Raw genomic sequence first — 27,429 nt, forward strand, 5'->3', positions numbered from 1 at the left:
AAAGGCATCTACACCTAAACTGAGGGGGTCCCTCCATAATGAGTAAAACTTGTCCACTGTTTTACTGTGTGGCAAACAGATGGATTTCTGGTGTTCCCATTTTAGACAGGTTTGATTGAAGATTGCTTGATTCGGGGACCAGTCTGTACTATTTTTCTCCTGCTCCGCCAGACTGTTAATTTCTCCTTTTAAAATGTACAGCTGAAAGATGCCCGGTTACTTTCTGCCCAGGCCAAAAAAATCTCCATTAGTCCTGCAGGTCTTGTGCCGCCTTGATTGTTTATGTAACAAACAGTTGTCCAAAAGAATTTGAATACGTTTGCATCCTAATGCAATTAAGGCTTCCACGACTGCCCTTAACTTTTGCATTGGATGAGGCATTGTCCATCTGCGGTGGCCATGCTTCTTGGGCCCAGTGCCCTAAAGAAAAAAAAAGTGCACCCCCAACCCCATGCACTTGCGTCTGTAGTGATTACAACCAGTTTTGGCTGAGACCATAGCCAGACGATTGACAGGTTTTCTGCGTCTATTCATTTTAATGATTTTTTTTCACTGCTCGAGTGACTTCCACCAGTGTTGGTCTGGCTCCCACCTGCCCGTTTCACACAGAGCGCAAAAAGTTTTGAAGGTGACGCATGTGAAACTGGTCATCAGGCCTAATAAAAAAAAAAAATCACATCAGGTATTTTATTGAGGATTGAGCATTCCGGTACAGAGCGGATATGGCTAGAGTTAGGATTTTCTCCAGTGAGAAAAATTTGGTTCACTGTAGAATCGATCATGTAGCCTAGGAACATCAATTTCTGGGCTGGCTCTGAGATTTTTCCAGGTTTATTAACCACCCTGATTTCTGTAGATGGTTGATCAAATTCAAATGCTGCGCTACTTCTTCCTCTGAGTCCCCAAAGAGCAGAAGGTAGTTCAGATAGGGGGATGACCCATACGCCCTCCATTCTTACCATCAATAAGGCCAATGCCAGGACCTTGGTTAATATATAAAAGGCAAGGCCAAAGTGGAGTGCATTGCACTGGAAGAACAGCATCTTCCCTGATCTTTTTACCGCAAATCATAGGAAGATTTTTGATTCTGGATGCTTCGGGATATGCAGGTAAGCGTCTGACAAGGCAAGGGAGACCATGAACACCTTGTGAGACAGAGTTCCTTTACTGTGTAGATTCCATCTTGAACTTCTTGTACCTTACAAACGCATTCACTTTTTTCAAGTGCAGAATTAATCAGAATTTTCATTAGGGTTTTTTCCTCAAAAAATGTGGGAGAAGAAGCTTCCTTCTGCTTGAAACCTCAGAATCAAGCTTATTGCTGTTTTGCGCAGCATATCCAACAGATGTCATAGCTGAGCACTTTTTTTAAATCTTTTGAAAGAGTTGTCAGGCAAAATCTGTTTGGAGTCTGCCGCTGAATTCTATCCGGTACCCACATGCTATGGAGGTCCAGGATGAATTTGTTGCTCGTCATTGATTGCTACAGTGCAAGGAAGGACCCCACAGTCTCCCTCCCACCACGCAAAGTGAGTCACTGGGGTTTCATCTTTAGTCTGCGCTGGGTTGAAAAGAAACTCTTTTCTCCCACTCCCACGGTTGTTTTGCCATTTTTTGATCCTGCTTTCTGGGATCTTTAACTTGTGGCCGCTTGAAGGGACGAAAATTTTTTGTCTTTTTCTTGGAATGGTAAATCTATTTTTACTGTCTGCAGTCCTCTCTAGGGCTGACTCCATTTCCTTACTGAACATGAGTTCCCCTGAAAAAAGAAGCACGCACAACCTTGGCAACGTCCATGCTCCAATATTTGAGCCAAATCGCTCTCCTCTCTTCATTTATAAACGCCATAGAGCTAGCTGTAAATTTTGCAGATTCCGTGCTGCTTTAAGAGTAGGAAGAGTGTCCAGAATTTATTTTTTTGGTGTGTCACTTTCCAGCAGTACCCGCAATTGTTTCAACCAGAGGTTGAACGCACTACGCACGTACTGGCCAGTGCTGGTTTGGTTTGAAGTTTACGGAGCAAGCCTCCCTTGGCCATTTGAGGTAGCCCTCCACTTTCCTATCCATTGGGTCCTTGAAAAAAACCTGAAGCTTCAAAAAGGATAAGTCTAGAGTTTTTGGACACTTTAGCTGAGGATGCATCCAATTTGGGGCATTTGCCCCATAAGCCGCGTCGGCCTCTTTAACCACATGCCGACTGCCCGCTCGCCATCACTTGACAAACTCGGCGAACGGCGGCTGCTTTAACGGGTATAGGGGGTGATAGGGCACCTGCCACGTCACTGAGGAGCCGATGCATGTGCCTGGTGGCCATGTCGTCTACCGGACACCTACGATTGCTCACGACAGAGCAGGACCGTGGATCTGTGTGTGTAAAACACACAACTTCACATCCTGTCAGGGGAGAGGAGACAGATCATGTGTTCCTAGCTTATAGGAACACAGATCGGTCTCCTCCCCTAGTCAGTCCCACCCCCCCCCCGTTAGAACACAGTGAGGGAACACATTTAACCCCTTGATCGTTCCCGTGTTAACTTCCCTACCGGTGACATTTATACAGAGATCAGTGGCTATTTATAGCAGAGGTGATCAAATACCACCAAAAGAAAGCAATATTTGTGGGGGGGGGGGGAGAAAAAAAAAAAAAAGGGACATCAATTTAGTACAACATCGCATGACCGTGCAATTGTCAGTTAAGGCGACGTAATGCTGTATCGCAAAAAATGGCCTGGCCAGGAAGGGGGTAAATCTTTCCGGGACTGAAGTGGAAAGGGAAATAGTCAAATCTTTTTCTATTCCCCGAGTAGCATATCTTTTAGGGTCTCATGGATTGGAAAGGTCTAAGCTTGTTTTGGTTGCAGACCTATGTATAACTGATCGTGGACCAAGAGTTCCTTATTTTCTTCCACTTCTAAGCCCAACGTATCACAAATGGCCTCCAGCAATCCCTCTATGTCTTCCGAGGGAAACCGTAATCGCTGAAATTTAGCAACTTTTTCCTTTTTTAGTTCTCCTTCCTCCAATACCGAGTACGAGTTAGAGCTTTCTCCCAACTTAAAGTTCTCTGCTCTTGAGGGGAGAACTCTGAGGCCTGTGAAAGTGCAGAAGAGGTAGAGGCTCTACCCCCCAGATGCCCGATTTGTTAGTTTGGAAAGATTGCATAGTTACAGCCATTTCTTTCTTCATTGTTTTCAATAAATTCTTGGAGAGAGCCAGCCTCCTTTTTAAAGAGATAATCCATGCATTCCTGACAGAGACTTTACTTCCAGCTGGAAGACACTTTTCTTACAGACTGAACATTTCAGGTTGGGTGTCTCCAGACCTGCATCACCACCAGCAGCCTCCATGGTGCACAGCAAGTTAATAAAAGATAGCGTCCTCCACACCCTCAAGTCCTGCAGTGAGGATCCTGGCCTGGAGCTGTGGATCCGGCACCGCATTGGAGATTAGAAGGGAGCCTGAGGCGTTCCACAGCCTCAGCAACCTCCAGGTAATTTTTTTGCCATAAGATGACTTCCTGCTGGCCCGATTTCACTTCCACAATGGTCGCGCTGTCATTCACTGGCGCTGCCGAGAATGGGGCATCTAGGAGATGGGGAATCTAGGAGGGAGAAGAACTGCATGGAGAGCAGCATCCACCATAGGCTTGCCTGACCTAGAACAACCAGCACCCTGCCAGATAACAGCAGCAGCTGCCCAGCCATCCCCCAATAAGGACTCCTGTGAGTACCTACCCTCCTCTGCCAGAAATAATCCCCACACCTAGGAATGCTTTAAAAAAAAAAAAAAATAAAAAAATAAAAAAAAAAAAAAAGCTAAACTAGGTCCCTATACTGCTTGCTCCTGCCACCTAGCACAAAGATCTCCTGGAAAGTTTCATAGCATGTAGCATGCGCCTGTCTAGCTGGAGGAAACAAGAACTGAGGGTATACTGTGGTGCATGCTTTAAGTAATGTGGATCCTGGAAGCTTACTTGGGAAATAATTTGTAAGGGTATCCATATACTTTTGGCCACATAAATCCAAAACAGGTATAGAGGCACTTATGGGTCTTTCAGAGGATATACAGTGCCTTGAAAAAGTATCAATAACCCTTGAAATGTTCCACATAATGTCATGTTACAACCAAAAACACAAAATGTATTTTATGTGATAGAACAATACAAAGTAGCAGGAAAATAAATGTTTTTCAAATATTTTTGGAGTGCATTGGTATTCAGCCCCCTTTATTTTTATACCCATAACTAAAATCCAGTGGAACCAATTACCTTCAGAAGTCACCTAATTAGTAAATAGAGGCCACCTGTGTGTAATTTAATCTCAGTATAAATTAAGCTGTTCTGTGACGCCCTCTAAGGTTGGTTAGAGAACCTTAGTGAACACACAGCATCATGAAGGCCAAGGAACACACCAGACAGGTCAGGGATAAAGTTGTGGAAATGTTTAAAGAAGGGTTAGGTTATACAAAAATATCCCAAGCTTTGAACATTTCTTAGAGCACTGTTCTTTCCATTTTCAGATGCTGGATTGAGCATGGCATAACTGTAAACTGAGCTGCAAGGGCGCTGAAATGCACACTCGTAATTCATTTACACTTACTGCAATTCAAGTGGTACAGGCAGACAGCTGGCAATCGAACCTGCAATCGGATTGTGGGTGCAATTCTTTACAGGCCGCAGCGTAAAATAAAAAAAATAAAAAAAAAAAAATACTTTTTTACCTGCAAAATGTGCATTTTTTTAAATATGCTTTATTTACAACATGTAGATATGTACAATTTGTTCCACATATGCAATAAAAGTTTTTTAAACAAGTGCTCCAATTCATACATGAAGTGGTTTCCCCAAGAGAGACCATGAGATGTTCCCTCTGTTTTATAACATCAACTTGTTTTTATAAAAATGGTCAATAACTGTGCTTACCATAGGAATTTCTTGCTGGATTTTTCTTTGCCACTTGGTGTCTTTTTATTACGTTTGCAACAGTCGCTCGACTCTGGAGAAACCACTGTACTCGAAGAAGCTTGCAGACCTAGTTAAAAAGAACATCAGTCCAATAAACACATTCAGCTACAGAAAAAGGAAATATGCACGACACAGACTTGCACCTACAAAGGGTTAAAAATGTTGCACAGCTTCCAATGCCATTTACCAAGCTTTTAGAAATCTTCATAAAAGCAACTAATTTAAAGTGGTTGTAAACCTTTAGATTTTTTTTTATAAAAACAAGCATGCCTACACCTACCTGCTCTGTGCATTCGTTTCTCACAGAGCAGCCCTGATCCTCTTCTAGGGTCCCCTGCCGGTGCTACAGGCCCCTCTTCAGCAGGTACCCCCACCGAAAGCCACGTGCAGGCTCACTCCCTAGTCCTACTGCTGACAGAGCAGGACTCAGCCCTGCATCACAGGATTTGATTGACCGCAGCGGGAGCAACTGGCCAATGAGAGAGACAGCAGCTGGAGCCACTGCACTCATCGCAGGATTGGATTGAGCTCAGAGTAAACAAAAGTGGGGAGGATCTGCAACAAGGTGAAAAACCTTGGTTTAGTACCACTTTAATGCCAGTTAGCTACTAATAATAAACATACATTAACCACTTCCCGATCGGCTCACGTACATATACAGTGCCTTGAAAAAAGTATTCATACCCCTTGAACTTTTCCACATTTTGTCGTCACGTTACAACGAAAATTGTAAATGTATTTTATGTTTGTATGTGATTAGCACAAAATGGCACAAATTGTGACGTGGAAGGAAAATTATAAAATGTCTTCACTTTTTTTTTTTTTTTTTTACAAAATCTGAAAAGTGTGGCGTGCATTTGTATTCAGCTCTCTTTACTCCAATACCCCAATATCTAGTGCAGTGATGGCAAACCTTGGCAACCCAGAGGTTTTGGAACATTTTCCATGATGCTCTACTAAAAAACCATAGCGCAAATTTGGTATGCTGTTAAGACAGGAGATAATTTATTACAATTGCGGTACATGACATTGCTAAGTGAAAAGTGCATTTCTCTGTATGCTGCTTGAACATGTATGTTATGCTGATTCTGTGATTGACATTTGTGTATTTTTGTACCAATAAAATCCGTTTGTTTGTTTGTTTTTTTAACTCAAGAGCATAGCGCACGAGCATCATGGGAAATGTAGTTTCAAAACATCTGGGGTGCTGAGGATAACCTTCACTGATCTAGTGGAACAAATTGCTTTAAGAAGTCACCTAATTAGTAAATAAATAGAGTCCACCTCTGTGTAATATATTTTCAGTATAAATACAGATGTTTTGTGAAGCCCTCAAAAGGTTTGTTAGAGAACCTTAGTGAACAAACAGCATCATGAAGGCCAAGGAACCCACCAGGCAGGTCAGGGATAAAGTTGTGGAGAGGTTTAAAGCAGGCAGTTATATTTTTTATATATACACACACTAATATATGTGTGTACATACACACACACACATATACATATATATATATATATATCCTAAGCTTCGAAGATCTCACGGAGCTCTGTTCAATCCATCATCCTAAAATGGAAAGAGTATGTCCCATCCCCACCATGAAACATAGTGGTGGCAGCGTCATGTTGTGGGGATGCTTCTCTTCAGTGGGGACATGGAAGCTGGTCAGTGTGAATGGGAAGATGGATGGAGGCAAATACAGGGCAATCTTAGAAGAAAACCCTGATAGAGTCTGCAAAAGAATTGACTGGAGTGGAGGTTCACCTTTCAGCAGGGCAACAACCCCAACCATACAGCCAGAGCTACAATGAAATGGTTTAGCTCAAGCATATTTATATGTTAGAATGGCTCAGTCAAAGTCGAGATCTAAATCCAATTGAGAATTTGTGGCAAGACTCTCCATTCAATCTGACAGAGATTGAGCTATTTAGCAAAGAATGAGCGAAAATGTCACTCTAGATGTGCAAAGCTGGTAGAAATACATTGGGGACGGAAACTATTCCAATTTTGAGTCCAGCTGTGTTTGATTATACCCGATTAGGAAAGCCACACACTGTACAGTGCATGTCAGAGCAAATGAGAATGAGGTCAAAGGAACAGGCTGAAGAGCTCAGAGAGAATTGTGGCAGGGCACAGCTCTGGCCAAGGTTACAAAAAAAATTTCTGCTGCACTTAAGGTTCCTAGGAGCACAGTGGCCTCCATAATCCTAAAATGGAAGACATTTGGGACGACCAGAACCCTTCCTAGAGCTGGCGGTCAAACTGAGCTAATGAGGGGAGAAGAGCCTTGGTGAGAGTGGTAAAGAAGAACCCAAAAATTACTGTGGCTGAGCTCCAGAGATGCAGTACAGGGATATCCTGTAAAAAAACCCTTCTCCAGAGTGCTCAGGACTTCAGACAGGACCGAAGGTTTACCTTCCAACATGACAATGACCCCAAGAACACAGCTAAAATAACGAAGGACTGGCTTCACAACAATTCCGTGACTGTTCTTGAATGGCCAAGCCAGAGCCCTGACTTAAACCCAATTGAGAATCTCTGGAGAGACCTAAAAATGGCTGTCCACCAACCTTTACCATACAACCTGACAGAACTGGAGAGAATCTGCAAGAAGGAATGGTAGAGGATCCCCAAATCCAGGTGTGAAAAACTTGTTGCATCTTTCCCAAAAAGACTCATGGCTGTATTAGTTCAAAAGGGTTCTTCTACTAAATAGTGAGCAAAGGGTCTAAATACTTAGGACCATATGATATTTCAGTTTCTTTTTTTTTTTTAATCTGCAAAAATGTCAACAATTCTGTGTTTTTCTGTCAATATGGGGTGCTGTGTGTACATTAATGAGGAAAAAAATTAAATGATTTTAGCAAATGGCTGCAACAAAGAGTGAAAAATGTAAGGGGGTCTGAATACTTTCTGTCCCCACTGTATCCCCAAAAAGACTTGCAGCTGTAATGGCAGCAAAAGGTGGTTCTACAAAGTATTGACGCACACTTTTCACATATTTGTAAAAAAAAAAAAAAAAAAAAAAATGGAAACCATTTATCATTTTCCTTCCACTTCACAATTATGTACCACTTTGTGTTATCACATAAAATCCCAATAAAATACATTAACGTTTATGGTTGTAACATGACAAAAATGTGGAAAATGTCAAAAAGGTATGAATACTTTTTCAAGGCACTGTACATCGGCAGGTTGGCAGCCCTGCGCAAAATGGTGCATGAAAAATTATCATTATGCTATTGTAATGAGAATATTATTCACTTAAAGCGGGAGTCCACCGGGACTCCGCGTTTTTTTTTTTTTTTTTTAAAGCCAGCAGCTACAAATACTGCAGCTGCTGACTTTTAAAATAGTGACACTTACCTGTCCAGCGCGCCCGCGATGTCGGCACCCGAAGCCGATCTCTAGGTCGTCTGTCGGGTCCTGCCGCCGCCATCTTGGGTATGGGAATCAGGAAATGGAGCCTTTCGGCTTCATTTCCCGGTTCCCTACTGCGCATGCGCGAATCGCACTGCGCAATAAGGACGCTCCCCGCTGCCTCTGGGATCTGTGCGTTTCCCAGCAGGCAGCGGGGCACTTGCGGGAAGGGGCGGGCACTTGCGAAAAGGGGTGTAAGTTACGCCCCTTTCCACAGAGAGCTATCCCGGAAGTGGGTGCAGATACCTGGATTATCCAGGTAACTGCACCCCCCTCCCCCCTGAAAGGTGCCGATTGTGGCACCGGAGGGGGGGAGGGTTCCGATGAGCGGAAGGTCCACTTTAGGGTGGACCTCCGCTTTAACCTGTCAGTGGTCAAAGTTATGGCTAATCAGTGTATAGTCGAAAGTTTTTCCAGACACACACACGCATTTGTGTTCATTACATACTTAGGCTGGATTTACACCTATGCCGTTTTAGTGCTTTCTGCATTTTGCAGATTTGCACTACAGTCCATTTAACATGTTTTCCTATGGAACATGTTCTATAGTGCAAATCTGCAAAATGCAAAAAGCACGAAAACTGCATAGGTGTGAATCCGGCCTTAGGTTCTGCTTTTCCGTGTGCACAATGGTTGTGCTTTACTGCTTCTCACAAAGGGAAATTAACAATTCAGCAGACCTGCTGAAAATAACGTCCTCTGTATGGCCAATCTTTTCTCAGAGCCCAGGCCTAGCGGCCAATCGCAAGGACTGAGTAGTGTCAAATACCTGAAGGAGTGCCATCACTATTCCGATTTCCAGACTGCTTTAACCCTAGTAACGTTATTGTCCCAAGCTGGGCATTAAACAAGGAGGCAGTCAATGTAGCAGCTACTCTACCACATGTATTTAATCAGACCAATAAAAAAAAAAAAATATATATATATATAGGAGGTGTCTGCATTTTTTTCAGAAAGCGGCCTTTAACACTCTCACCTTTGATGACAGAGTCCTCCAGCCTCTCCGACATGTCGCTGCGTTGTTTGTGATACTCTGGGTCAGTGAAGAAGTGTTTTGGCTCTTCCAGTTTACGTTTTAGTCTTTCCACTCGCCTCTGTTCCTTCTCTGCTTCACGCTCTGCTTGTCTTTTACTCCATTCAGCCATGCTATTGAGGGAAAAAAAAAAAAAAACGACCATTTAAGAACTTGCCATCCAGAGATTGGGGGGGGGGGGGGGGGGGGGAATACTGGAGACTCCAGTTTTTCAGTCTGTCTTCAGTAACCTCACACAACTGTGTATGTCTTACAGAACATATAATGTAGAACTCCCGAACTACTATGCAGGTGGGTGGGAATGATTACTTTAGTTCCTATGCATACTTGGTTGTTGTAGAAGATGTCATCTTCTGGCTAACATCAATACTTACCCTCTGCTGATTCTGGTGGTTCCTAGGCTTCTTATTGCAATTAATCTATTTTTTTTTTATTCTATTATGTCCATCTACAAACTACAGCTTGTTATTGTAATCCTGAAAGCACGAGGAGACAATACGGCACTTTTAGGGAAAGTTTCAGTTTGTGTAGGTTTGTCTTTTGTATGTTAAAATCTGATGAAACTCTCCTTTTGTAAATATGAGCTGCCCAATAGCCATGCTGACCTTCTTGCTTTAATACTCAACCTTACCTTGAAAGGTACCCTCTTATGCACCAACTTGCCTTCTGTCACGCCCCCCTGGGCAGGTCATATTGCTTTAGCAAAAATGTACCTCCTTCCACATAGCCTATATGTATTCAGAGCCCTGCCCATACTCTTCTTGTTAGGGCCGGTGCACACAGCGATGCGCGGCGAGGCGTCTCCGACTTGCCTCGCCGCGACCTGCACGGACCTCAGCGGCGACTTGCAGAGGACTTCTGTATAGAAGTCAATGCAAGTCGCCCCCGAAGTCGCCCCAAAGTAGTACAGGAACCTTTTTTCTGAGTCGGAGCGACTCGAGTCGCTCCTCTCAGAACGGTTCCATTGTACAGAATGGGGGCGACTTGCGGGAGCGAGGCGAGGCGAGCCGTGTCGCCTCGCCTCGCGCCGCAGTGTGAACCGGCCCTTACTCACAGACGTTACAAGCCATCCTTGCTTCTCACGCCCCTGTATAAAATCTTCTGATCTCCTTTGACCTGCAAAATTTGCCAGACTAGGTGTACTCGAAAGACCCATAATCATGGGCACAGACAAACTTCAGCTACAAACTCGAACTGTTAATGGGCTCTGAGTGCCACCTTATAAAGACCAGCCTCAACTAAACATTTCTTGGACACCATAATAGCTGCATTCAGAACATGGAACGGGACACCAACGGGAGTCTCATCTTTATCCCTACAAAATCGCACTCTCTGCGATCCTTGGAACTTATAATTCCGGACTTATCTTTAAAATCCTGGGAAAGTGCAGACATTCACTCCATTGTTTGTCTATACCAACACCCACAACTACGGATTCCAGGATCTTCATTCTGCCTACTCCATAACCAGTTCTACATTCTACAGATACATCACACCCTAGGAAACCTACACCTTCCAAATTTACACCGACTCTTCAAACTTTTCGAATCCTTTGCAACATCGAGCAAAGGACAATTCTCCCATTTACGTCATTCTTTCCCAACCATCAGCTACAGAGAAAACGACTTCTATGGTGCACTGGGAACAAGTGCTTAACTATTCTAACACCATACCTAAATGGCACACATAGGTTTCTCTACCCCTTAAAACACTCCCAATGTATAACGCACTGGGAATCCTTACAAAAATGTACTACACAACTGGTATTCCACAGTGAAACTGGCCTTAAAAAGGGGTTGTAAATATGCATTAAGATAAAAAAAAACCTTGTGTGTAGCAGCCACCTAATTACTTACCTAAGCCCCACCTCTCTCCAGCGATGTCCACACCGTCTGGGACCATCCCTAATTAGCTGAGACACAGCTGTCAAAGTGTCAGCCAATCAGGGGTGAGAGGGGGGCTGGCTCTGTCTGAATGGACACATGGAGCTGTGAAGCTACTGATTGGTGGCACTCGATAGTGGGGAGGATCCAGGAGCAGCAAAGAGGAACCCGAGAAGAGAAAGATCTGGGCTGCTCTGTGCAAAACCAACTGCACAGAGAAGGCAAGTATAGCAAGTTTGTTATAAAAAAAAATTAAAAAAATAAATACACCCCTTTACAATCACTTTAATATTGCCAGACCAATCTGCTCTTTGCTGGAGACAATGCGGAGGTTCAGGATCTCTATCCCATATTTGGTGGTATTGCCCTCAAATTCAGTGCTTTTGGACACATTTTCATTTGCTTCCTATGTTATTGGTATTCCTATTCCAATGGATCCAAAATGAGCCTAGTTAGGCATAGACATGGATTCTTGGCCCTTGAATTCCACACTATCCCTACCCGCATCTTTATAGCAGCCAGACTATCCTTTGCTCGCCACTGGAAACAACCTCTCACGCCAGATCCTAGTTCAGTGGTCCGTATACTAAACGGCCATGTTTTTTTACTAATACACGTTTGCTAAAGCCCATCTTTTAATTCATGGCTATTACATCCTACCTGCACTTTATCTAAAATAGTTTGTTTTTTTCCCCCTCAACAGGACACTTTTTATTACTATTAATCACTTAAAGACCAGGCCTCTTTTTCAGACTGTTTACAAGTTAAAAACAAGTTTTTTTTTGCTAGAAAATGACTTAGAACCACCAAACATTATACATTTTTTTTCTAATACCCTAGGGCAGTGATTCTCAAATAGGGTTCCTCCAAAGGTTGCTAGGGGTTCCTTCAGCATTGGGCAATTTCTGCCTCTCAGATAAGTTCCCACTGACACAACTGATCTTTTTAGCTATCTGTAAAGAGGCAATTCCTCCCAATGTCCACAAGTGTAAAGACCATTCTTCCAACTGACCATCACACCAACGTATCACGAGTTGTAGATTTCTAAATTTTAGCAGGGGTTCCCCGGGACCGGAGAACTATTTCAAGGGTTCCTCTGTATTGAAAAGGTTGAGAAAGGCTGCCCTAGAGAATAAAATGGTGGTCATTGCAATACTTTTTGTTACACCGTATTTGTGCGGCGGTTTTACAAGCGCACTTTTGGAAAAAATTTACTTTTTTGAATAATAACAAAAACGTAAAGTTAACCCAATTTTATTTTTTTTTAGAATGTGAAAGATAATGTTATGCTGAATAAATTGATATCCAACATATCACGCTTCAAAATTGCGCCCGCTCGTGGAATGGCGTGGGAAAAAATAAAAAAAACACACACGCACAACACTTAAGGGTTTAATATCACTTTAAAGGAGTTGTAAACCCTCATGTTTTCTCACCTTAATGAATTCTATGCATTAAGGTGAAAAAACTTGTTACTGACCGCCCCCCCCAATCCCCCCCCCGCTTTACTCACCTAGTGAGTCCTGTACTCCCCCGCCGGAGACGCGCTCTTCCTCTCTGCCCAGGGGTTCTCAGCTCTTGATTGGATAGCTTGATGGCAGGGGGAGTCAACGGCTGCGCTGCTGTCAATCGAATCCAATGACAGGGGCGTCAGGGGCCAAGTCCTACATTCAGCATTTATGGATGCCCAATGCTAGACCCGGGAGCACGCACGCACGCCCGCAAGGAAACCCCCCAGGAGAACACTTATCCTAGGGGGTTATACAATGCAGGGAGGAGCTACCAGCGCCGCCGGGGGACTACAGAAGTCGAGGATCGGGGACACTCTCAAAATTGAACTGCACCGTGGAGGCAAGTATGACATGTTTGTCATTTTAAAAAAAATAAACGAATAATCTGCGAGGAAAAAAAATAAAAATAAAACCCCCACGCAAAAACACTGAGAGAAATCATTAATTTCTGTCATATGGAGCATCAATAACCCTGCATAAAAAAGGTAAGTAGCCAGCAACTTCGCTTATACGAGGTTTTTCTATCACTCCAGACAAGTGAATGGATAGGTGGGTGGGGGGTGCTGCCATTGCTAAATTCAGTCTTAAGAAAAAAAAACTACTAGTTGACTGGCTGTCATACTGACCCTCTGCCTTCAATGTCATGATTAACTCAGTACGCCTTTGCCTTCTCTACAAATAAACGCACTCCCACGCACAAACATTTCTTTTGCATCGCATGGACAATAATGAGCAGAACTGCAATGCAGATCCCAGTTTTGTTATACTTTTCCACTTTGCAGGCACTGAAATAGGCATCCTAATACAAGGCCTAAATGTATTGTGTAATCCAGGAAAAGTACAACAAAATACAGGATTATTTTTTTTTTCAGTCAGTTCATAATACACTTATATTATAACTAGCAAGAATTTGCGACTTACGCTTTTTCATGGTTAACATCTCTCAATCGCCTTCCACTGAGATCACGACAGGCCTCTCTGTTTGTGGTCTTCTCAATTTGAGCCCCCAGTGCCCTAAGCATGGAACCGAAACCTACAAATACAGTATACACCAGTTATCTCCTTTTTCATAAATAAAAACACACAAATACAGTATTTCTCTGCAATGTGTTCACATTTCCCCATTTAGTCAATTTGATACTGGAGTTGTTTATTCACTTTTCATTTTCTGAAAGCAGAGACCCAGGACAATAAAAAGGTGGTAGTTGCAAATTTTTATGTCCCACAATATTAGTGCACATTTATCAAACCCATATTTTTAGTAAGAGCTACACTAAAAATGTATTTTAGTGCACACAAAACACTATAACCAATGTGTTTGTAAACTATAAAAGATGAGATTGTGTCAAGTATATAGGTACTAAATATTTCAAGCATCAAAATGGCATGGGCCTGTGAAACAGCAACAATGTTTGGTGCCCAAAATCCTTCATAGGCGATATGTTAAAGCCAATCTTTGGAATTATATAAAGTCACCACACTTTAGGTCGTCCCAGGAAACTGGGATTTTCAGTGATGATCTATTTGGTCATCTGTGTCCCAATGGGATGAGATTTCCCTTCCCTTACTGTCGCATAGCCAAAACCGGAATGAGAGGAATTTCCTAGTTATCAGGATCACCAGAATCACCAGGATGCACAGTTCCTGGAGGAATCAAAGGAGAGGAGATCTTTGAACAGTGTATGGTGATATAAGGCTCCCTTTATCGTTTACCTGTAGTGAGTTTATTACCAACAGGGATTATCCGTGCACGAGGTGTCTTCCAGTGACAGTATTCAGATGAGGAGTCTAGCCTTGCCGCTCAGGGGATACGGAGCACTTTTTATAAGAACTTCATATGTTTTTTCCCCGCATACTGATTGACTATTTAGGGGGGGGTTTTAGTTTTGTTTTTAACGCCACCGTTTTGCACTGAATATCTCTCACTATATAAATGCTGTATAACAATAATCCCAAACTATGTTAAATGCCTTGCTGTGCATAAACCACACAGAATTACAAAGTCTTTAGGCATATTGAACAGTAAATATACATTTAAAGAGGAACTGCAGTCTGCTCACATAATTTGTAATAAAAACATCTTTGCCATTCTGAGGCTTCCCTCCAACCATTTTGGATACTATTTTATATACACTGCAATTTTATAATTTGCCAAACATGCTGCAGAAGTCTCCCTCCACCGAGTCTGGCTGCAACCATTTTAACTGAGGCAGCTGAAGCTGCTGCCTGGTCACTTCCTGGATTTATAAAAAGGCAGACAGGAAGGGTTGGGACTTTAAATGAGGTAAATACCTCCATCCTGGTTATGTGAGAAAAAAGGAGAACAGGGTGGGACTTTAAATGAGACGTGCAGTCGACAGTGGTGGGTGTAAGAAGCGGCATATTTAATATACATCATAATTAAAATTCATAAAATAAGATAAAAGATAAGACAGTATATATATATATATATATATATATATATATATATATATATATATATATATATATATATATATATATATATATATATATATATATATATATATATATATAATAAGAACATGAGTTTACATGACAGTATATAGCCCTTATACTACATTGACTGAGAAACTTCCTGTTTGCTTAAAAAGGCTGATAACATTCTCAGTCAATGTAGTATAAGGGCTATATACTGTCATGTAAAATAAATAAATATATATACACATAAGATTATATATGTATATATATTTATTTTACATGACAGTATATAGCCCTTATACTACATTGCTTAAAAAGGCTGATAACATTCTCAGTCAAACAGGAAGTTTCTCAGTCAATGTAGTATAAGGGCTATATACTGTCATGTAAACTCATATATATATATGAAATTTGCTGTCTTATCTTTTATGAATTTTAATTATGATGTATATTAAATATGCCGCTTCTTACACCCACCACTGTCCACTGCACGTCTCATTTAAAGTCCCACCCTGTTCTTTTTCTGGATTTATAAAAGGAGGCACACCTCAAGCCCCGCAGCTCTCATTGGCCCTCTTATGAGTCATTTCTACGCCCCCCCCCCCCACCAAGTTAGAACAAGGACAGAAGATTTACTGGTTGAAAAGTTGGGAAATAAATAAATAAAAAAAGACTGAAGGTCTTAAAAACTGTGCATTGAGCAGCAGAGAGTGCCTGAAGCTCTGCTTTCAAGTCTCTAGTAGGCAGTAACAGATAATCTGACTGGAGATAAAGGTCATAATGCAAATCCTAAACAATTAAGACATACAATACAATCTTCATTATATTCTAGATTTAGGGGTTAGGACATGTATGTTTTTACCCTCTTGCGGCCAGCTGTGCGTGTATTTTATATATATATATATATATATATATATATATATATATATATATATATATATATATATATATATATATATATATATATATATATATATCACAAAGGTGGTCTTTCTTCTGTGCTAATAGATTATATATATCTATGTGTGTTCGTAGTTTGTGCTGGGAGCACGCTCTATCATGACCACACTGTCATATACAACTTCCAGCCACACAGTGAAGATCAGAATCCACATAATCACTGTGACAGCCAATTACAGTGAACATATCAGGAAGCCCTAAAAACGCATGTGGCATTATAAGCTCCTAATGAGCTGGCAATAAGGGGTTATAATTTGATGATTTTCCTGACAGTGTAGATAAGACTTTCCAATAACTTATGTGTGTCAGAAAAACTTCACATACCTCCTTTTCCGCCACAGAGTCGCGGCTCCACACTGTAAGTGAATCCATTCTGCAAAGCTTCATCTCTGCTAACTCGTTGCCCGTTACAGGTCACATAAAAATCACAGCAAGATATTCCCTGAAAAGAAGCCAAACAACCATCAAAATACACCAAATATTTCTTAAAAGGACCCTGCTACCAACTAAAAAACCAAAAAAAAAAAAAAATTATAATCTTTTGCAAATGCACATCAAAAATCAAGCATTTTATCTAATTATTTGCTGCATTTTTCTTTCAATTAACCCCTTCACACCTAAGGGTAAAACAAATCTTAATGCCCAAGCACAATTTTGCAACTTTGACATGTGTTAGTAAAATCACATATATCACGACTGCTTTGTGCATCCAGGTTTATTATACCTCTTTTTTCTCAGGACGAATTGGGCTTTCATTTGCTGATAAATGGTAATGGATATCTCCTAATTTTTTTATTTTTTTATCAAAGAAAAACTGGCCCAAAAATAGTACAAAATATCATTTATTTCCATATATTTCTTGCTGCTACCATAACCTACCACCAAAGAACAACCCAAAACAAATTCTCCCACTCCCGACATCACAGTCATACAACATGTGTAGCTTAGCTGTTTGTACCCGTAGTACAACCCAGAAACAATAGTGTGCAAATGTGCATTATGCGTGTTTTTTTTTTAGCCTACCTAGAACACACAGACACCAATTAGAGAAAGAAAAAAAAAGAAAAAATACTGACCCTGATCTTTGACCTTGACCCAAACACTAACCCTGGCACTGACCTAGATGAATCCTTGATCTAGGTATTTTTTGTATTTTCTTTCTTCTACACTTTTTTTTCTCTGGAGGTAAAGAGATATGTTGCATCTCTCTCCTCCATTCAGAGAGAAAAAAACATGGGGTCAGGCTTCACAGTGACCGATCACTGTGGTAGCCAATTGGATGCTATAACAGCGATCAGGTGACCCAAAATCAGGTATTCCAGGTCCTGATCATTAGTACAGGGCTCTCAGCGAGACCCCGGTCACCATACCATCAGACACCCCAAGTAATATAACTGCGATCAATAAGACCCCACAACTCTCCTTCAGGCTGGAAAGGCTTTGTTTACGTGATGTCATGGGGGGGGGGATTTTCTAAGTAATTTATGTGCTGGCCCAGATCTTTTGCCCCTCCCTACATAATCTATTATGTGGCTGTGAGGGGATGAACAAAGGGGAATACTAGAGCAACTCAAGTGCCAAAACTGCCGACATCACATCTAAAATGTTGCGCCCTCTGCTGTCCATCCTAAAGGCTGCAACGGATGTACTGAGCCAGGCCCCGGGTGATCCTGGACATGTGTGTTGGTTTGAGGATAGGAAAAGGGAGTTATACATGTTTGTTTACATAGCACATTTGCTTGTGAGCAGACATCTTTACAGGCATGAGCCATATCATTTCTATTAGTGATAATGAAGTTGGCTCTTTAAGATGTAAGCAGACCCATGAGTTTGTTTACATCCTTGTACTGCTGTTTGGCATCAGTGGCAGTAAAAGCCCACTAGAAAGGGGCCTGATCACAGATAGCCAATAAGACGTTTAAGGGCTAGTCCTCCCGATCAGTAATATGGGACCTGAAGCCATCTGACAGTGTAGCCTGTGTGCTCTCAGCACAGAAGTACGCACATACGGGTCCCCATGGAAGACCCACTTCAGTGAGGTCAAATGTATACATAGGGTTCACGGGAAGGTGTTAAAGCTGGAGATATGCGTTAGCCTATTTAACTAAAGATTTTGGACATACTAAAAATCCACAACACATCATCATAGTAGACAGGATGTGTGCAACACATCCAGTCCTTCTGTCCTGCTGATGGGACCTCCTCCCAAAAGAAAAAAAAATATATATAATAATAATAATAATAATAATAATAATAATGCCACCTAATGACGCAATACCGATTTGTGAAAGGCGTAGCGGCCGTCTGAACCCCATCTAATTTGGAAGGGAGGCTGGGACATATTCCTGGAAAACCACAGGTCACCACTGAAGGCTGTGAATGGATGGAGAGTTAGACTTGCTCCCACGTACATTGCTGGACAAGCTTGGTGCCGGCCGGAGCACTCATCTATGCGAGTGCACATCTGATTGATTTTAAACGAATTTTTAATAAATTTGCATTTATTTGCTACACTATGATGGTCCTTTGTATATCTCTTTGAATCAACTAGTACCAGAGGTTTTACTTTCCGTCAGGAGAAACTATTGATGTGATCAGTGAAGAAATGGTTATCCTTAAATGAACTAAAGGCGAAAGCACAGACTGGGTCTGGTGAGTGGCCATTCTATTCGGTGGTGGTAGAAGCACTCAGTCGGTGTTTGTATTAAAGCACTTTGGTTTGAGACAGAAGCACCATTTTAGAAATTCGCAGACACTGAAGGGACTGTTATATATATATATATATATAGTGCAATAATATACACACACATATATATACACACATGCACTATGCACTTTTTTTACAGGAGGAATTAATGCACTTGTGATATTTACGGTATATTATGCTATGGTGTGGTTTATACTGTATGTAGTTTACAAAAAGCATTTTTTGCACATTATTGAAGTTGTATTCTGTGGATTAATTTTATTCACAGCAACCCTATATAATTTTAGGTATTTCAGCACTTTAGGGCCAATAGATGTTTTTTTCAAAATCTAATTGGTTATTACAAGTGTAAAAACTGTCAGGTTTGTACCTTGAATTCATATAGGGGCTCTAAGATTTCTAATATTGTATCCTCAAGCACCACTAGAACATATGAAATAGTCTTTTATTACTTGCTCTTCGGAGGCTGTGGTTTACCTTTTACAGTGCCCTTGTGGCCTCCAATATATAGGGCGGACCAAGAGGGCACTTCGCGTCAGGCTGAATGAACACATAGGCAACATTAGACGTGGGTTTGACAAACACCCTGTGTCCAGGCATTATGACCAAACACATAAGAGAGATCCATCAGGTACCCTATTTGTCGGTTTAGACAAATATAGGCCCCACTGGAGGGGTGGGTCCTTGGTTAGGGAAATATCCAAGCTCGAAATGGCCTGGATCCACAAATTAAAGACATATGCTCCGTTTGGCCTCAATGTGGACACCGATGTAAATGCCTTTATTAATAATTCTTGAGGGGACCCTTTCTGATGCAATGTATGTTTATTGCAGTTTCTGTACCAGTTATTGTAAAATACTATTCTACTGTGTTTCTATTCTGTTGTTTTTTGGCACATGTTATTGTAGAATATATTCCTGTTTTTCTCCACTCTCTTTGGCCTCTGTTGGTTGGTAAGCCTAGCTTTGGGTTAGGCGGCCCTCTAGATGCGGGGATTCACTTTTAGTCGTATTCCTCAACATTTGTTTGGGATGCCCAAGGCTAATCTCTGGGGCATATGTGGGGTAGTAAGGAATTGGAAATACATGTTTATGTTGCCCTATCTCTCAACTGAATTTGATGGATATGCGAATACACCAAGAAATACAAATTTTTTTTTTTGGTGTATCTCTATACCAATTTGGGATACTTCACCTCATTTTATTTTTATTACCGGTATTATTTTTATTTTTTTATTATTATTTTATTGTATTCATTTCATTTTTATATTTTATTTTGGTTTATGCCCCATTCGGGACCTATACTCTGCCTTGTCTTTGTACACAGGAAAAATAAGGGTAACTTGCCATGTCTCTCTTCCAATATGGCTATCACCTGGAAGTGAGACTTGGTTCATAACCATATGACGTTCGTTTGGGAACGAGGCTTGGTCCATAATCATAGGACGTTCGTTGGGGGATATATATATATATACACATGACGTTCGTGGATCGAGAGTGAGGCTTGGCCCATGGTCATTGATTTCTAACGCTTATGTGATATCTAAGATGGCCGCTGACCCAAAGCGAGGCTTGGTTATGTTGTTGGTTATAAAAGGGGTGACGTCGCACGCCGCCCGTGCCCCTGGACGACGTAAATTATTACGAAACGCGTAGGGCGGTGCGAACGTGTCGACGTCACCCCAGTCGTGCTCGTTCTTTTCAGACCAGGAAGGACGGGTTGGTCTCTGCGTTGGCGTGTGTCCAGCCGGTGCACGCCTCTGTTTTGAACCTGTTTTTAAAGTCTTTTATGTAAGTGTATACGTTCGTTTTTTGCAAATTAAAATCATTGGTTTTACACTATCTGGAGCCTATGTTTTTCCCTATGTGATATCACGTTGAGTTGGGAGTGACATTTGGAACAACAGCCACAGCCCTATTGCGTGAAGGATTCGGGATCGCCTGAGGGGGAACCGTTACCCGGATATCCTTTGATTGTTTTTGCCTGTGGTGACCCTCTGTAACGGGGGGTCGCTTGGATCTGGTAAGGAGCCAATTCATTCATTCGGTGATGGGAAAAGCACATTATATTTCTGGAGAAGATTTTTAATTTGTGCACTTCTAATCCAGCTCTCACATGAAGTTTTTCTTCACCGGTGTTATTTACCATATGGACATTTTATAATATTTTGGTATACAACTATATGGACATTATATAGAGTGTCTCAGAATATATATATTTTTTGACAATTTATTTTATGTAAAAAATTGGAAACAAAATAATTTTTTCATTTTAGGGGTATTTGCACAGAGATCTACACAATCTGTATTGCATTTGGGTAATTCACATTGACACGTATCTGTGTCCCATTTTTGTATTTAATTTCACTTATTTGTACAATTTGTATTTGTATTTGTATAATAGTATGCATTATATTTTTGAGGTGGTCTTAGAGACAATAAGACACTAAGACTCATATCGTGGGTTTGGCACATACACATACCCCATTCACTTTGGGTATTTGAGGTTAGCGCAGTTCTCTTTTTTTCTCTTTTTGTTTCGTGTATTTTTGGTGTACATTTGAATTGCTGCTTCCGACCAATATCATTCTTATTCCGTAGCGCAGTTTCTTCCTCTTTGCTTATTTCAGCACTTTAGTCATTTGTGGTCCGAGTAGGATTAATTATATATTAATTTTCAAATATTTAATACCAGTGCAGAGGTCAGTGACCTGGTTGACAGGCATACCCTGTAGTGGTAGCATCAAATATTATGGGGTTTATAGTTTGTAAAAGCGGTGCGTTTGGTAGTGGTATCAACTTATTTATAGGTTCATAACTTGAATCACAGTGTTTAGACTCTACCGAATGGGTCTTTGAAAATACAATAATATAATAAAAAGTAACGTTAGCGCAACCCTCGTTATATATGTAAATAATAATGCGTTATCTGACTGTGTTCATCAACAACACTGTTCAAAAGCATAATAGAAAGATATGAAGTAATATCATTACTTTTGAATCTTTTCTGTTTAATTTACCTGCAGTTGAAAGGGATAAACTTCAATGTGCGGATGAGGTCCTTTAAATCTAGGTTCACACTAGAAGGCACTTCAGCTGCGATCTGCAGCAGGCGTTAATGAGGTAATGATACCCAAAACGCATGTCAAACACACACTGTTTTTGTTGGTTAATATATTTACCCATTTTAAAAAAAAGTTCACCTAAAAAATTTTTTTTAAGGCACCTCTTTTTGTGCAGGCAGCTGCAACATGTTACATCCTGAATATGTGTGTACTGTTATAAAAGGTGAACTTATTCTTTAACCACTTCTGGACCAGCAACATACCTGTATGTCGCTGGACTTTGGGTGGTTATACCTGCACCGGCAGGAATCACCCGGTACCTTTTTTTAAATGTTTTTTTTTTTATAGCCGGTGTCTTGTCTAATAGCGTCCTCCATCGGATAGTGTCCCCTGCGTACTGCGCATGCGCAGTACACAGGAACACAGATTCCGAAAATTGCCGAGGATGAACGGCGCCTGCGCCGCGAGTCCAGGTTCTATCCCCACTATCCAAGTGGACATAGAGTTAGAATAAAAAAGAGCCGAGCACAGCGAGGCCGAGCCCGAAGCGTGGGGAGTGAAGCTCGCCCGCGAGGGACCGTCTAAAATTCACAACCCTATGTCCGCTTGGATGGTGGGGCTACCTCCTCCACTCACAGCGCAGGCGCCGTTCAGCTTCGGAGATTTTACGCAGTACGGAGCGGACACTATTTGATGGCTGGACTCTATACGGCAGAACACCGGCGGTTGGCTCTTGTAAAAGCAAGCCTATCGGCTAACTAGCTGATGGACTGCTTTTAAAAGCAGCGGTAGGGGACCCCCCCCCTCACTCTCGCTGTGGCTTTCTCCGGCTCTCCTGTCCTACCGAGAGACCAGCCAACTTGACTGCAGGCTGGAAGGAAGCCAAACAAAGCCGAAATCGGCTCTCCACTAAGGTAACCCAGAAGCAATCACCTGACATCACTTCCGATTCATCCTAATGTCTATGTTGCCATTTTTTTTAAATCAATCTAAAACCACCAATCTTGGCGTTATGAAGGTTTTTAAGGGCAGAGGGATTTGAGGTCTTATAGAGTAAAGATCTCTCCATAAAGACGACCTGTAATTTGCCATATTGCCATTCTTTTGCGATAGCAAATAAAACGATCAAAAAGAAATTAAGCAAAAGGGCTGGTTCACACCACAAAAAAAAAAAAGCACTCCAGGCATTTTTGCAATGGAGGGCATTCCTCGAAAGTACACGGTGTTCCCAGTGACACGGCGCACCACCGATCACTGCGTCCCCTCGTGTACACAAGCGCAGTGAGGATGGGCTGATATCAAATGACATCGCCCCAGAACGAGAGTGGATCCTGTCCGCCATCTGTGTATACAGCAGGACGTAAAGTTATTGCCAAATAAACAAGTCCATTGCAGAACGGTAAACATTGCTCTGGTCCATGGAGGGTGAAGCGATATAAGAAGGGAAGTGGAAAGAGCTCCATGTCCATGTGAGACTATCCTGTGCACAGGGTGACAACACCGCTGTGTGACATCACTGGGGAATGAACGGTGGTGTCAACATTTGGAAGGAAGTTGAAAACGAGCAGCCTTCCTGGCAAGATCCAGAAGAACTACACTTATATTACACAGGGAAGCCAAAAGCTGCTGTGTTCTTGTCAGTGACTCCATCATACACGTCCCTGGAGCTCCTTGTAGATTACCCGCCCTAATATGAACACACAGACACTCACCAGGCTGCTGAGGGGAAGGAGCTCTCTCACGGTGGATCCCTGTGGTAGCTCCGCCTGGCACAGCCGCCCATTCCCCGGGTCCCTCCGCCACACTTGCACCACAGACACCTCCATCTTTTTCTTCCCCCAAACACAGGCGCCGCCGAAACGTCATCCAGGCACAGAACGTCGGCTAGGCGTGAGCTCACGTGACCGCTAATCCGTCGCTCACGCAAGACCTTGACGTCTTCCCACAGCCGCCATCTTTGTTGAGGTAAAGCCAAAGGCGGGCTTGGCTTTCACAATGTCAGAGAAATTTCTAGAAAATGTCGCCTGCCCTCCACAGAAAACAAAGCCGAGTCAATTTTGTAAATAAACAGGCGCCTAAAGTTGTATTGACTGCTGTTTAATTGTTTAGTCTTAAAAAGCGATGATTTCGTTGGTAAGACTTTTTTTTTCTTGAGGTAGTGGAATTGTAAATGAATCTGGCGTCTCGTATGGCGATTCTTTTCGCTGTGAGACGGAGTAAGTGCGCCCATAACAAAGATGGTCGATAGGAAGCAGCAGAGGGCGTGAGGTGAGATTTATATTGCTGTGATTGGTGGTTCGTGTTGGTGGGCGGGGCTATGTAACGTGTACGTAGATTTGGCAGCAGCAGCTGGGAGTTCCTTCAGGGATTTGTGAGCTTTATGTTAGAGCTGCCTGAACCGCCATGCTCTGCTGAGACTGGAGAGAGCCTGTCATGAGTGGCTTCATGTAATCTCAGTAGTCAGTGTTATCGTTGTACGTCTGAAAGATTTCTATTTGCCTTTGTTTATTACTTTTCGCCAAGCTTGAGAGTCAGTCAGGCCTGAGATGTCACCTGAGGCCTCATAGTTGTTGCCCTGGAAACACTCTGGGGGGAATTTATCAAAACTGAAGTAACCAATCAGCTTTTAGCTTTTCTTTTCAAAGTGCAAACTGAGTTACTTATAAAGTAAAGTGGAACTTTACTCAGAAAATTAAGTCTTGCTAGATTAAGCATTTAATGCTACGTTAAAGTGTTCCTAAACTCATAACAAAAAAATGTAACATAATGCAGCATACCAGTCAATAGTTGTGGCTGCTCTAGTTTTCTTTTCTCAGGTTTTGTTTCCTCTATTTCTACTAGACATTAGGGCTGCAACGGATCGTCATCGATCAGTGATCCGAACAGGTCACCCCATTCGGATCGGCACACGCCACGATCCGTGGAGAGCTCCACGGTCTCGGCTTTAGGAAAGGCTGCGGCCTTGGCCTAGTTCCGGAGTGGCGGCCATCTTGGTGCACCCGTCGGCCGTTTACAATGTGATTGCTCCGTCAAATGACAGAGCGATCACTTGTAAACAAACCGGCGTCATGGTGATGCTGGTTCCTCTCTCCCCTCTGTGTACAGATCTGTACAGTGGAAGGGAGAGATCCTTCCATACCCTGCCAATACTCTGCAATACCCTGCCAATACTCTGCAATACCCAGCCAATACTCTGCAATACCCAGCCAATACTCCGCCATACCCAGCCAATACTCTGCCATACCAAGCCAATACTCTGTAATACCCTGCAATGCCCTTCAATGCTCTGCAATACTCTGCCATACCCTGCTAGTGCCAATACTCTACCATACCTTGCCAATACTCTGCCAGTGCCAATACTCTGCAATACCCAGCCACATTCGTGAGTTTTCTGATTCGTTGCACCCCTACTAGACATGTGTACTGACAAAAAAATGTGTTTGTTTGTATTTCATTTGTTTTTTTGCTTTTTTCGGAAAATTAGTTTAGCGCCGTCCCCTGAAGAGCACGAGCTATGTGTCTTTTTTTAATTTAATGTTAAACCGCAGGTTGGTTTGGGTTTGATTACTCTAAATTTTGACCTCAACGCCAGTCTGACTGGACTGCAGGGTGTTCCGCCTGGCCATAGGGGGCGCTGTCACTTTTGGCAGGCATGGAATTACAGTCTAGTTGGGTGCATTAAGGTTAGTTTCTCTCTGAGCCAGCCCAGTGGGAGTGTCGCTCTTGCTGTGCTTTCTGGGAGAGGGTACTTAAGGTGCAGATGTCAAGAGTTTCGGGGTTCCGTTCCAGAAGCATGTTCTGACTGTATGGTCCTGGTCCTCCTGACCAGCCCCCAGGACTTCCATGGCCTGGGGTGCGGATCCACCCGACTTTGCATCTCGGGGCTGACTAGCCCAAGGCAAGGAAACTGAAAAAAGGATTCGAAGGTGGTCCGGTGCCATCTCGGTTAGTGGAGAGGCCCAGCAACTGTGATGTTATCCAGGGTAGGACTCTTCGGGAGAAGGCCACGTAAGGGTTGGCTTCTCAACAAGAGCCTGGAAAAGCTGAAGGACTTAAGCGAATCCAATCTTGTGCGGTATCGCCGGACCGACTGCAAGATACTGGTATCACACGAGTGTTCTACAAGTTTCAAGTTTCCCTCATGTGTTCTATAACAAAGTCTGTGGCAGAGACTTATATCTAACTCGAGTACCCCGTTGGCTGCTAGGCCTGCTGAGAGAAGGACTATCCAATTAGGGTGAGGATCCAGCTGTGAATGGCTATTCTCTGGATTTATGCAAAGTAAGAGATTCCTTTTTATACTGATTTTGACAATAAGAGTACCTGGACTAAACAAATTGCACATGTCTAATTTTTACCTGGTGCTCCTTTGAATAACACACTCCCTGCCTACTGTATACCCATTTCTCCACTGTATGGGGGCAGCAATTGATATGACTTGGGACTTCAAACATGTCAGCCTTTGTTCATCTCCATTACACGGTGGATTGATGAAAATAGTAGTTTAGACAAGCAAGATAAAGATGCTTGTACTGTCAATTTATTTCACGGGAAGTGACAAGGATGCTACATTTCAGAATAAGCAGGTATTATCCATACTTTCTGAAAATGTACTTGTTTAAAAAAAAAGAAAACAAATGCAGCCACCACATCTATGAAATTCTAAGTGCCACATTGCCCATTAAGTGTGATAGGGTGTTAAATGGAAGGAATGGACCCCAAATTCTGCAGTTTTTTTCCTGATCACATGATATCATGGGTCTTTCCTGTTCTTCCCCTAGTATGCGTGCTGCCAGGAGTAAATATCATCCAATACATGCCGTTCAGACCTCAGATCAGCCCCAATACATGCCCTTCAGACCTCAGATCAGCCCCAATACATGCCCTTCAGACCTCAGATTAGCCCCAATTCATAAACTTCAGACCTCAGATCAGCCCAATACATGCCCTTCAAACCTCAGATCACCCCCAATACATGCCCTTCAGACCTCAGGTCACCCCCAATACATGCCCTTCAGACCTCAGGTCACCCCCAATACATGCCCTTCAGACCTCAGATCAGTCCCAATTCATAAACTTCAGACCTCAGATCAGCCCTAATACATGCACTTCAGACCTCAGATCAGCCCTAATACATGCACTTCAGACCTCAGATTAGCTCCAATACATGCACTTCAGACCTCAGATTAGCTCCAATACATGCCCTTCAAACCTCAGATGAGCCCCAATACATGCCCTTCAGACCTCAAATCAGCCCCAATTCATAAACTTCAGACCTCAGATCAGCCCCAATACATGCACTTCAGACCTCAGATCAGTCCCAATTCATAAACTTCAGACCTCATATCAGCCCTAATATATGCACTTCAGACCTCATATCAGCCCTAATATATGCACTTCAGACCTCAGATCAGCCCCAATACATGCCCTTCAGACCTCAGATCAGCCCCAAT

At 42.4% G+C, this 27,429-nt stretch overlaps 1 protein-coding gene across 1 annotated transcript in view; it reads right to left on the minus strand.

The window, feature by feature from the left end:
• Positions 1-23,870, minus strand: part of SDE2 (spliceosome associated SDE2) — a 34,899-nt gene extending 11,029 nt beyond the window's left edge. The window contains exons 1-5 of the mRNA XM_077485850.1: positions 23,689-23,870; positions 16,529-16,646; positions 13,727-13,838; positions 9,355-9,524; positions 4,922-5,030 (exon numbers count right to left, since the gene is read on the minus strand). Coding sequence (XP_077341976.1) covers positions 4,922-5,030; positions 9,355-9,524; positions 13,727-13,838; positions 16,529-16,646; positions 23,689-23,802 — 623 coding nt within the window. The 5' untranslated portion in view covers positions 23,803-23,870. The remainder of the gene's footprint in view (positions 1-4,921; positions 5,031-9,354; positions 9,525-13,726; positions 13,839-16,528; positions 16,647-23,688) is intronic.
• Positions 23,871-27,429: the final 3,559 nt, after the last annotated feature.

The sequence above is a fragment of the Lithobates pipiens genome, unplaced genomic scaffold, assembly GCF_037356315.1.
Source record: "Lithobates pipiens isolate NorthernLeopardFrog02 unplaced genomic scaffold, aLitPip1_a1.2 Scaffold_18, whole genome shotgun sequence".
NCBI classification, from domain to species: domain Eukaryota; kingdom Metazoa; phylum Chordata; class Amphibia; order Anura; family Ranidae; genus Lithobates; species Lithobates pipiens.